This window comes from Fukomys damarensis, unplaced genomic scaffold (assembly GCF_012274545.1).
Source record: "Fukomys damarensis isolate Sample0158 unplaced genomic scaffold, DMR_v1.0_HiC HiC_scaffold_20, whole genome shotgun sequence".
Classification (NCBI taxonomy): domain Eukaryota; kingdom Metazoa; phylum Chordata; class Mammalia; order Rodentia; family Bathyergidae; genus Fukomys; species Fukomys damarensis.
In genome coordinates, this window is record NW_022900932.1 from 21807058 (window position 1) to 21818834 (window position 11777).

An 11777-nucleotide genomic window follows, 5' to 3' on the forward strand; every position below is an offset into this window, starting at 1 on the left:
TTTTTTTTTTTTTTTTTTTGGTACTGGGGATTGAACTCGTGACCTTGTGCTTGCGAAGCAGGCAGCAGTACCACTGAGCTAAATCCCCAGTTAGAGCCTACCTTAGAAAAAAATTCAGGAATTTGGGAGCTGGGGTATAGCTTTGTGGTAACACACGTTAGCACACGAGAGGCCCTGGGTTCACTGGTTTGGTGCCCACTTGAGTGCACACACACACACATATGCACACAATTTCAGAAGAATATTTGTGCAGACTTTTTTTTCAGTACTGAAGATTGAATGGAGGGCCTTTGCACTGAGCTACTACCATCCCCACCCCTTTATTTATCTTTTATTTTGACACGGGGTCTTTCTAAGGCAGTAAGTTCTCTGGGCTAGAGTTGAACTTGGAATCTTTCTGCTTCAGAGTGCTGGGATTTCAGCTGTGCACCACCACACCTGGCTTAAACATATTACTTTCAAGCCTTGCTCCTATAACTCATAACCACTGTAGAAACATTTCAACAGTCTTTGCCATAGAGGTTTCCTCACCCAGTGAACATGTAGCTAGCTGCTGGCTGGGACCAATCAGGCTAAACACATGCCCTTGTGCCATAATAATGTCATTTCTATTCAGTGTTTGAAAACCATGCTTCATTATGAGAACTTTAATTTTTTTTCTTGAATTTCATTTAATTAATATTAATTTATTTTTTAATTTCTTTTTTTGAGACAAGGTCTTACTATGTCATCCAGGCTGGCCTTGAACTATATGCTGCCTCAGCCTCCTAAATGCTGGGATTATAAGTGCGCACCACCACACTTGGCTTCAGAACTTTAATTTCTTTCTTTTCGTAGCTCAAATCATCTAATCTAATAAAAGCAATCTATCATAACATTTCTAAATAACTGTATAACAAACTGTAGTGTATTATGGATTGTCAGCAATAGTGGTGCTACTGAGATGAAACTGTCGGCTGGCAGATTGTACCACAATGAGAAACCCTCACACTTGTCAGCATGTGTACAAAAATTAAGTTTTTTCTTTGTTTTTGTTTTGAAGTAGAGTTTCTCTATGTACCCCTGGCTGGCCTCGGGCTTGCGGTGATCCTTCTGCCTCAGTCTGCTGAGTACTGAGATTATAGGCACGTGCCACCATGCTCAGCTTGGAAATATAGCTTTCATATATGCTCAATATATTATTTACTTAAATAATAAATCCAGCCGGGCTGGTGGCTCATGCCTGTAATCCCAGCATTCGGGAGGCTGAGGCAGGAGGATTGCTGTTAGTATGGGCTACACAGTGAGTTCCAGGTCAGTCTCAACTACATAGTGAGACCCTGTCTCAAAAAACCAAAATAAATAAATAAATTTAATAAATATTTGTTACGTGCCAGCATTCTAGGCACTAAGAATGTAGTGGTAAAGAAAAATAGGAGGTTGTGATTTTATGTTGTTTACTGACTGGAAGAAGCCAAGCGAGGTATGGTGGGACACACCTGTAATCCCAGCACTTGGAAGGCTGAGGCAGAAGGATCTCTGAGTTTGAGGCCAGCCTGGGCTACATAGTGAGTTCAAGGCCAGCTTGACTATAGTGAGATCCTGTCCCAAAATAAATAAATGAAATTTTTAAAAGCCAAGAAATGCAAATGAATCCTAAGATATTATTTTTTTTGCCTATCACATGCTAGCCAAATGTTCTGTCACTACCTGGGCATGGTGGTGCATCCCTGTAATCCCAGCACTTGGGAGGCTGAGGCAAGAGAATCTCCACAAGTTCAAGGCCTGCCTGGGCTACATAGTGTCTCAAAAATCTAAGCAAAACAAAATGTTCTAGTACTGAGCTCTGCCCTCAGCCCTGGTATGTCTGTGTGAGTTAAAAATATCTATATATTTTGACTTCAGGAATCTATTAATCTATTATAACTAAAGAATCAGAAATGAAGACCAAGGATTACATTCAACCAACTTGTTTACCAATAATATTTAAGTGAAAAATTAGGAACAACTTAAATATTCACTGAAAGGGAAATGTTAAAACAGCTTACATCATATCCATAAGCCTATTGGAAATCTATTAAAATGATTTTTTTGTTTCTTTGCTTGTTTTGCAATGTTAGGCATTGAACTTGACCTAAAACATGAGACAAGCACTCTGCCACTGAGCAGAGTTGGAAGATTTGACATCCTTGGAAAATACTCATGCTATATAGTACTGTTTCCTCACTTTTTTGTTTGTTTGTTTTTTGTTTTTTGTTTTGTTACCTTGCACTTGAGAAGCAGGTGGCAGCACAACTGAACTAGATCCCAGGCCCAATACTGTTAAGAAGGTAAACATTCTGATTTTTACAATGTAAGCCTACCAAGGGTGTTGGCACATGCCTGTAATCTCAGCACTTAGGAGGCTGAGGCAAGAGGATTGCCACGAGTTAGAGGCCAGGCTGGGCTACAAGGTGAGACCCTGTCTCAAAAAACCGAAACCACAACCAAACTCAAACAAAACAAAACAAAAATAAATAATGATCTTCACTGGGAGACTGTAAGCAATGTATGTGTCTCTTGGGCTTTTCATGCATTTCATCACAAGCATGGCCTAAGATAGTTTTGTTTACTCTAAGAAATAAAATGATTATGTCTCTGAGTTCTGTGTATGGTATCAAAATCCAATACAAGCTGGGCATGGTGGCACATGCCTGTAATCCCAGCACCCAGGAAGCTGAGGCAGGAGGATCACTGTGAGTTCGAGACCAGCCTGGGCTACATAGTGAGTTCCAGGTCAGTCTCAACTACACAGTGAGACCCTGTCTCAAAAAAAAAAAGATCCAATACAAATAATTTGAAAAAAAAATATTCTATTTAGAACAAATTTAGCATAGAGGCTAAACCCTAGGGGATCACATACCTTGAAATAGAGGTGTGATAGGTGAGTTGCTCAACTTTGTATCTGGGAACTACTGGCTCCTCCTACACTTTGAGTAAAACATTAACTTCTTGATTTTTCACAGTACCAAGGAGTGAAGCGGGCACCAGCAGGCCTGAGCCTACGGAAAAGCAGCTGTGAGGACGATGAAGCTTCCGATTTTCATAGCTGATGCGTTCACAGCAAGAGCATTCCATGGGAATCCTGCTGCTGTTTGCCTCCTAGAAGATGTAAGTGCTTGGTTTTCAGTGCAGTTCCTGAAGAATCATAGAAAGAAAGAGAGAGAGAGAGAGAGAAAAGCAAGGCCCTGTTGTTGGCTTACCTCTGGTTTGTGCTCACCAGTGCTGTTCATGCTGATGGTAAGCAAATTCCATGGCAAAGATGCCCATACTGAGGCGGGTCCAGGGAAATGAAGATTCTTGTAAACAGGAATTGGGGCCTGCTTGTTTGTTGGAGATAGACTGGCCTTGATTTTGCAATCCTTCTGCCTCAGCTTCCCGAGTGCTGGGATTACAGTGTCTCCCACTGCACCCAGTGCACCTAAGGCTCTTTTAAAAAGAAGCAGGACTCCCGTTTAGCCATTAGGTTTCCATTGAGTTAGCACCCACTGTGGAGGAGGGTGACAGTAGATAAGCTTTATGTGCTAGACCTGGCATGGTATATTCTATTTAGAATCTCTCACCTGACCTGAAGCTTAGACATTTAGAAAATCTTTTCAGGACCAAACAAATGAGACCTTTCACAAAGAACTAAGTAATTAAGTGGAAATGTACAGTGAATTGAGCAGTGAATGTACAGAACTCAGCTTACCAAGTTTCCCTTTTTTTTTTTGGTACTGGGGATCAAACTCGGGTCCTTGCCCTTGCAAGGCAGCCGGCGGAACCACTGAGCTAAATCCCCCGCCCTTACCAAGTCTCATTCAAAACATAAATGACATAGTTACATATTTCTGGAATGTAGGATGTAGGGGCTTTGTGTTCTTCCTGGGAGAGGGTGAGGTACCCTTCTTCTGCTCAGAGCAGTTACTAGAAAAGTGGTTGTCTGAGAACTGGGGTGAGAGACGGAACTCGGTGGGCTAACACTTGCCTAGCATATGTGAGGTGCTGGGTTCGATCCACAGCACTGCAACAAGATTACCCGAGAGCTACTTTGAGAAGACAGTAAGCAACTGATGGTCCAAAGTAACTTGTGCTAAGCTGGGCAAAGTGTATATTGAAACCTTTGAGCTCAGCGGATCTCATCTCACAGGGGGTGTTAAAGGCCGCACCCCGGACCTATGACAACAGAACCCCTAGGATTTGGCCCCAGGTAGTGCTGCTTTTCAGAGCTCAAAGTGAAGGTCATGCTGGGGTTTTACTGAGAAAGGTGGGCATCCTTAATTGAGCCTGGACACTTCTCCCTGCCGGGGAGCAGGAACGCTGTGACCGAGGGCCTTACCTCACCTGTGCGCTTTCTGTGTGGCCCTGCAGCTGGCATTTTCCTTCCACTCAATGCAGAAGATCATGACGTTCATAGATTAGCAAGAGAACAATTAACAGCGAGATTCCGAATCATGAGCTCTGTTTAGGAACAACCGGACAAGCACAACTTCCTGCCAAGGGACTGTGGGACTAACGGTGGTTAATATGTTCATCTTCACATGTTTATCCCAGGTCCCCATGTAATACCCTTGAAGAGTTTTTGAATAGCTTTGAGTGATTTATATATTCAATTTCACCTGATAATTAGAATTGGCATTATTCCCCAACTTACCCTTTTTACCTCCCAACCACTCACTAAACAGCAGACTTAAAGGACCTGTCTGTCTCTATCTACTTACCACAATCTGCCCATTCAAATATATTTTACATGCTACTGATCTGTTTGGGAAAACTGGGAAGTAAAAACTTAAGCAAAGGCCTTAATATAATTCAAAATGATGTGCTCAGATGGTAGAGGAAAAGGGACAAAGAAGACATCCCACGCTGCAGGGATGCTCTCCAAATCATCTTCCAGCCTGCTACAGGCCTTGGCTGCGAGCTCAGCCATATATATATACTTTTTTTTTTTTTTTTGTACTGGGGATTGAATTTAGGACCTTGCACTTGTGAGGCAGGTTAGGCATCACTGAGATAAATCCTTGCCCATATTTGATGATGGTCAGGGTCCCCTGATAGGTATCGATTGTTTTCTGAGCCTGTTATTTATGCTTTTCTACTCTTTGGACATGAAAATCTTATCTTCCTGGAGGTTAATGTAGCACTTTTCCCAATTCATAATACAAATTTTGTTATTATAATAATTATTATTAGCTTTAAAACAGTATTTTTGTTTTTTTTTCAGAGAGGGTCTCACTATGTAGTTCAAGCTGGCCTTGAACTTACTATGTAGCCTAGGCTGACCTTGAACTTGTGACGATCCTCCTGCCTCAGCCTCCCAAGTGCTGGGACTGCAGGTGTGTGCCACTACGCCCAGCTATTGCTATTCTTATTATTGAAATAAGGTCTCCCTATGTTGCCCAGGTTGGTCTTGAATTTGTTTTTTTGTTTGTTTGTTTGTTTGTTTCATTTTTGTTTTTTGGTACTGGGGACTGAACTCGTAACCTTGCACTTGCAAGGCAGGTGGCAGAACCACTGAGCTAAATCCCCAGCCTCTTGAATTTTTTTATTTAAAATTTTTTTATTAGTACATGTTTGTGATACATAATGTTTACATTTATCACAGGGAGTTGGCAAATATGTGTAACACATCTTAATTCTTTTTTGTCCCCTTCCCCTCTGTCCCTCCCTGTCCGCTCCAGCTCTTGTTCCCCTTCCTATCTGAAAAAGCACTATTGAGAAAGATCTCCCTACTTCCTGCTTTTTAAAATTATTTATTTTTCTTTTTTAATTTTTTCTGGAACTGGGCATCGAACTTAGGACCTTGTGCCTTTTTTTTTGGTTTTTTTCTGAGACAGGGTCTCACTATGTAGTTGAGATTGACCTGAAACTCACTGTGTAGCCCAGGCTGGTCTCGATTCACAGCGATCCTCCTGCCTCAGCCTCCCGAGTGCTGGGATTACAGTTGTGCGCCACCACGCCTGGCAGGACCTTGTGCTTTTGAGGCAGGTGTGGTGCCACTGAGCACTGTGGTGCAGGCCCTCTACTTCCTATTATCTATCCTTTATTTTGCTTTTTATTTATACTTTGTGTTTCTCATATAGGAGAAGCCATGTATTTAAACTTGTTTGTCTGGGCTCAAATTCTCCCCTCCCAGCCTCCCAGGTAGCTGAGACTCAAGGTGTGGGAGCTCAGCACTGCTTACGATAAATAGAAGCATGAAGTGTGGTTTCAGCCTTTGGCTTCTTTCACTCATGCCTGAAGACGGAGCATACCCAAGGCACTTCGAGGAGATGATGTAGGGAGCTACTGGAGACAACTCATGTTAGCCCTGGTAAGGCTGACCACAGTTAGGTAACCAGGAAGCCCGTCATTAATGCATCCCACAAATATTTATCCTTGGCTCAGAGATTAACAATTTGACTTGCCTGGGAGGTGCACAGAATCCTGTGAGGAGAATAGACACTCGAACCCAGTCATTACATTACTGAGTAGTTACATAGAGGCTGGAAGACAGGTACCCGATAAAGTGGGGACTCTGAGGACGTGGGGTTTTATGGAGGAAAAAAATCCCTGAGAATATAAACAAGGGCCTCAGTGGAATTTTGGCTGTACTTTGTTTTACTTTTTAAAAAAAATTAGATAAAACTGAGCCAGGTATGGTGGTGCTCGCCTGTAATCCCAGCACTTGGGAGGCTGAGGCAGGAAGATTGCTGTGAGTTCGAGACCAGCCTGGGCTACATAGTGAGTTCCAGGTCAGTCTCAACTACATAGTGAGACCCTGTCTCAAAAAACAAAAACAAAAGAAATAGGAACGTGTGTAAAAATAATGTAAAAAAATGAAATAGAGACATCATCATGATAACCATGTAAAAAGCTACCTGTATTCATGACCCATATTGGCATTAGGTCATAGAGCTGTGTTAGTGATAGTGAGTGGTGCTCTGTTTATTTTATTAGAAGCCAGGTTTAATATTTAATGAAAATAATGCATCAACGAAGTAGAAGCTGGGCATGGTGGCATACGGTTGTAATTCTAGCATTCTGGGAGGCTCAGGCAAGAGAATCTTGAGTTTGAACCCAGCCGGGGCTATCTAGTGACTTAGCAAGACCCTTCCTCAAAATAAAAAATGAAGAGGGCCAGGAATGTAGTTTAGTGTAAAGACTCTGAGATCAATCCTTAGCACCAAAAGCAAAATGAAACAACAAACTCAAACAAAACAATACAGGGTAGGGAGCCTATAATGTGTGTGTGTGTGTGTGTGTGTGTGTGTGTGTGTGTGTGATTTAGAACACAGTTTCTCAATAACAGCACTAAAGGCCAGGCATGGTGACACACGCCTGTAACTTTAGCACTCAGGTGGCTGAGGCAGGAAGATTGCCATGAGTTTGAGGCCAGCCTGGGCTACGTAGTGAATTCAAAGTCAGCTACTATCTCAAAACAACACCCCCCTAAAAAAAAAACCCAGTAGTGACATTTGGCACCAGATGACTCCTTGTTGCATAGAGCTGTTGTGTGCACTATAAGATTCTTAGCAGTATCCCTGGTCTGTACCCTATACACTAGATGACAGAAGTACTTTCCTGCTGGTGACAATAAAAATATCTCCAGACAGGGGCCAGAGCTTTAGCTCAAGGTGCTGCCACCTGCCTTGTGAGTGCAAGGTCCTGAGTTCGATCCCCAGTACCACAATAAAAAAAAGTGAATATATATATATTGCTGGGTGCACGCCTGTAATCCCAGCACTCGGGAGGCTGAGGCAGGAGGATCGCTGTGAATTCGAGACCAGCCTGAGCTATACAGTGAGTTCCAGGTCAGTCTCAACTACATAATGAGACCCTGTCTCAAAACAACAACAACATCTCCAGACATAGCCAGCTGGTCCTTGGGGGCCAAAATCATCTTCAGTTGAGAACAACTATTTCAGAGGATACTTTTTCTAAAGAGGTTCACTCTTGACTTTTCCTGTAAAAATTATTCCTAGAAAAACTGTTGTATGCCCAATCTCCCAATTCAGCCGATGTTTACCGGCTGTGTACCATGCTCTGGGCACTGTGGCAGGGTCCAATGTAGTATTCGTATACACCTATATATTGTTTTTCTCTTAAATGCTAACAGTAATTTTTAGGGACAGCAAGGAAGCTTTCTTTGGTCCTTGCCTCACTTGGGCCCTTCCTCCCTTACTGGCGAGGCTGGGATTGAACCCAGAGCCCTGTACTTTAGGTAAGCACTCTACCACGGAGCTGTGCCCATGGCAGCCAAGGAGGATGACTTCATCACCCGAGCAGTACATTTGCAGTTTCAATTTTCCTGGTGAAATTTGGAAAAACACTGAAAGTGTGTGTGTGTGTGTGTGTGTGTGTGTGTGTGTGTGTGTGTGTGATTTAGAACACAGTTTCTCAATAACAGCACTAAAGGCCAGGCATGGTGACACACGCCTGTAACTTTAGCACTCAGGTGGCTGAGGCAGGAAGATTGCCATGAGTTTGAGGCCAGCCTGGGCTACGTAGTGAATTCAAAGTCAGCTACTATCTCAAAACAACACCCCCCTAAAAAAAAAACCCAGTAGTGACATTTGGCACCAGATGACTCCTTGTTGCATAGAGCTGTTGTGTGCACTATAAGATTCTTAGCAGTATCCCTGGTCTGTACCCTATACACTAGATGACAGAAGTACTTTCCTGCTGGTGACAATAAAAATATCTCCAGACAGGGGCCAGAGCTTTAGCTCAAGGTGCTGCCACCTGCCTTGTGAGTGCAAGGTCCTGAGTTCGATCCCCAGTACCACAATAAAAAAAAGTGAATATATATATATTGCTGGGTGCACGCCTGTAATCCCAGCACTCGGGAGGCTGAGGCAGGAGGATCGCTGTGAATTCGAGACCAGCCTGAGCTATACAGTGAGTTCCAGGTCAGTCTCAACTACATAATGAGACCCTGTCTCAAAACAACAACAACATCTCCAGACATAGCCAGCTGGTCCTTGGGGGCCAAAATCATCTTCAGTTGAGAACAACTATTTCAGAGGATACTTTTTCTAAAGAGGTTCACTCTTGACTTTTCCTGTAAAAATTATTCCTAGAAAAACTGTTGTATGCCCAATCTCCCAATTCAGCCGATGTTTACCGGCTGTGTACCATGCTCTGGGCACTGTGGCAGGGTCCAATGTAGTATTCGTATACACCTATATATTGTTTTTCTCTTAAATGCTAACAGTAATTTTTAGGGACAGCAAGGAAGCTTTCTTTGGTCCTTGCCTCACTTGGGCCCTTCCTCCCTTACTGGCGAGGCTGGGATTGAACCCAGAGCCCTGTACTTTAGGTAAGCACTCTACCACGGAGCTGTGCCCATGGCAGCCAAGGAGGATGACTTCATCACCCGAGCAGTACATTTGCAGTTTCAATTTTCCTGGTGAAATTTGGAAAAACACTGAAAGCCTGTGTATAGCTTGGAAGAAAAGACTGACCTAAGAGTCTGTTCTCCTAAAACGGCACCGTGTTTAATTCACACTTTAATTCATGTCGGGGCGCTTGTGGTTCAGTGGCTGCTTCCTAACTCGGTCTGATTTCCTCTAAGGGAGGCCACTGGCTAGGTGTGACCACATGGGCCAGAGGCCGCTGGCTTTCTAGGCTGTTCCAACCTCAGCTCTCTGTACCGCGCCTGGAGGAGGGACCAGGAATCCGGAGAGGCTCTTCCAGGGCATGGAGAGGGAGGTCTTTGGGGGATTTCCTCTGCCCGTACTGGAGGAGCCAGACCAGTGCAGAGGAGGACATGCTTACGTGGGGATTTCTGCTCCTGTGAGTGCTCACTGCCTCCAGAACTCACCTCGGAGTGGGAACAGCGGCTTAAGACAATTCAGGTGGAAGCAAGGATTGATTCCCCCAGCCTTCACAAGTTGCTATAGCCCTGTCCCCACCCCTTAAAAAAAATTTTTTTTTTTTTTAAATTTTGAATCAGGGTTTCCCTGAGTTGCCCAGGCTGGGCTCAAACTCACGATCCTCCTGCATCATCCCTGAGTGCTGGGTTTATGGGTCTGCACCACCTCACCCAGCTTGGAGGTTAAATACTTCGCCGAGTCCCACACCCCCGAGCAGCTGGCTGAGGATCCCACCCCAGCTTCTACCTCTCACTGTAGTGGGCGCTCTTGACTCCTCCACTCGCAGCAGCCTGCAGTTCAGAGCGTGACAAGGGCCGTTCTGCACTGTCTTCCTTCACTGCCTCCTGCCTCACTAGACTGTGAATTCCGGGAGGGCAGAACCCTTGCCCACTGTCGGCGCTGTGACGAGCTACGCTGTAGCGGAACCACCTCTGAAGTTTTGTGAACCAACTACTACTGATTTTCTGTTCTTACCAGTTGGGGTAGAGCGGGTACGGCGTAAAACGGGAGGGTCAGCCTGAATTCCACGATGGAGCCGGAGAGGGTGGGCATCCGTCAGAACTACAGTGACAATAGAAGGTGGCCCAGGGTTGGGCTTTCTCTGGGGATCCGTGTGCTTCAGGAGGAATCTCCTGTTCTTTCCTGTGTAGTTTTAGAACGTCCTACATCCAGCTGTTTTCACTTTGCTGCGATCTAGTAGAGCAGAGGTACAAAGGCCAGGCAGGCAGGGCTGCCATATTTCCAAACTGCCACAAGATGGGAGTATTTTAAAAGTTTACTCTGACTTTCTGATTGTTAATCTTGTGGGCCATAAGGTGACAGGACCTCAGCGTCCTTAATGCAATAGGACACTGGGACTCAGAGGAGCAGACAGACATCATTCTGTCTTTGTTGCCAGAAATTCGATTGGTGTGAGAACGCCCCAGGAAATGGGTACAAAAGCAGGAGGATTAATAGCTGTCTGCTCGGGGTGTGTGTGTGGGGGTGTGTGTGTGTGTGTGTGTGTGTGTCCCCTGGATATTGAACCCAGGGCCTTACGCTTGCTGAGCATGCTCTCCTACCACTGAGTCACACCCCAGCTCAGGGTGCTATGTGCAGCATGCATTTGAATAGAAGCTTATACTGGAAAATGGAGAAAAAATAGTGGAACATTCAACTTACTTTTGGTTTTTTCTTTTGTTTTGTTTTTTCTCTTGAGGTTAGGGATTGAATCTGGGACCAGATGGTATATCATGGGGCTATATCTCCAGCCCCAGTATTCCGTATTTTGAATGAATGTTTCCAAGGCTCTCAAACTCGAAGCCCTCTCGTAATTCAACATTATCTTGATGTTTGGCTCCAGGATAGAAATTTGGTGAAAGTTCAGCTGCCTGGGGGTACCTATTGAGGGCTGCTGCTATCAAACTTTCTGTAGTCTCTGGTCTCTCAAGCAAACAGCAGGTGCACTGTAAAGAGTTCTGGTAGCCAAGCGTGGTGGCCCACATCTGTAATCCCAGCCCTGGGGAGACTGAAGCAAAGAGGATCACAAGTTCAAGCCCAACCTGGGCATCTTGTGATTTAATGAGATCCTGCCTCAAAGTTTAAATATAAAAAAGGGAAGTAGCTCAATGGTAGAGTATGACTGGGTTCAATCCCCAGTGCCATGAATAAATAAAGTGTCCTGGGGCGGAATTTTAAGCTGTAATCAATGTAATATATCATGGTAGAGAAGATGAAAGACCTAATGAGTGCCTGGTGTGGTGGTCCATGCCTGTGATCCCAACACTTGGGAAGCTGAGATAGGAGGATCACTGCAATTTTAAGGCCAACCTATGCTACATAATGAGTTCAAAGCCAACCTGAACTACATAGTGCGACCTGTTCTCAGAAAGAAAGAGAGAGAGAGAGAGAGAGAGAGAGAGAGAGAGAGAGAGAGAGAGAGAG

The 11777-nt window shown here is 44.3% G+C and overlaps 1 protein-coding gene across 1 annotated transcript in view; it reads left to right on the forward strand.

Moving 5' to 3' along the window:
• The window catches only part of Pbld (phenazine biosynthesis like protein domain containing), a 40588-nt gene that overhangs the window by 15194 nt on the left and 13617 nt on the right, over positions 1-11777 (forward strand). The window contains exon 2 of the mRNA XM_010605734.3: positions 2985-3129. Within this exon, the coding sequence (XP_010604036.1) occupies positions 3046-3129 (84 nt within the window). The 5' untranslated portion in view covers positions 2985-3045. The remainder of the gene's footprint in view (positions 1-2984; positions 3130-11777) is intronic.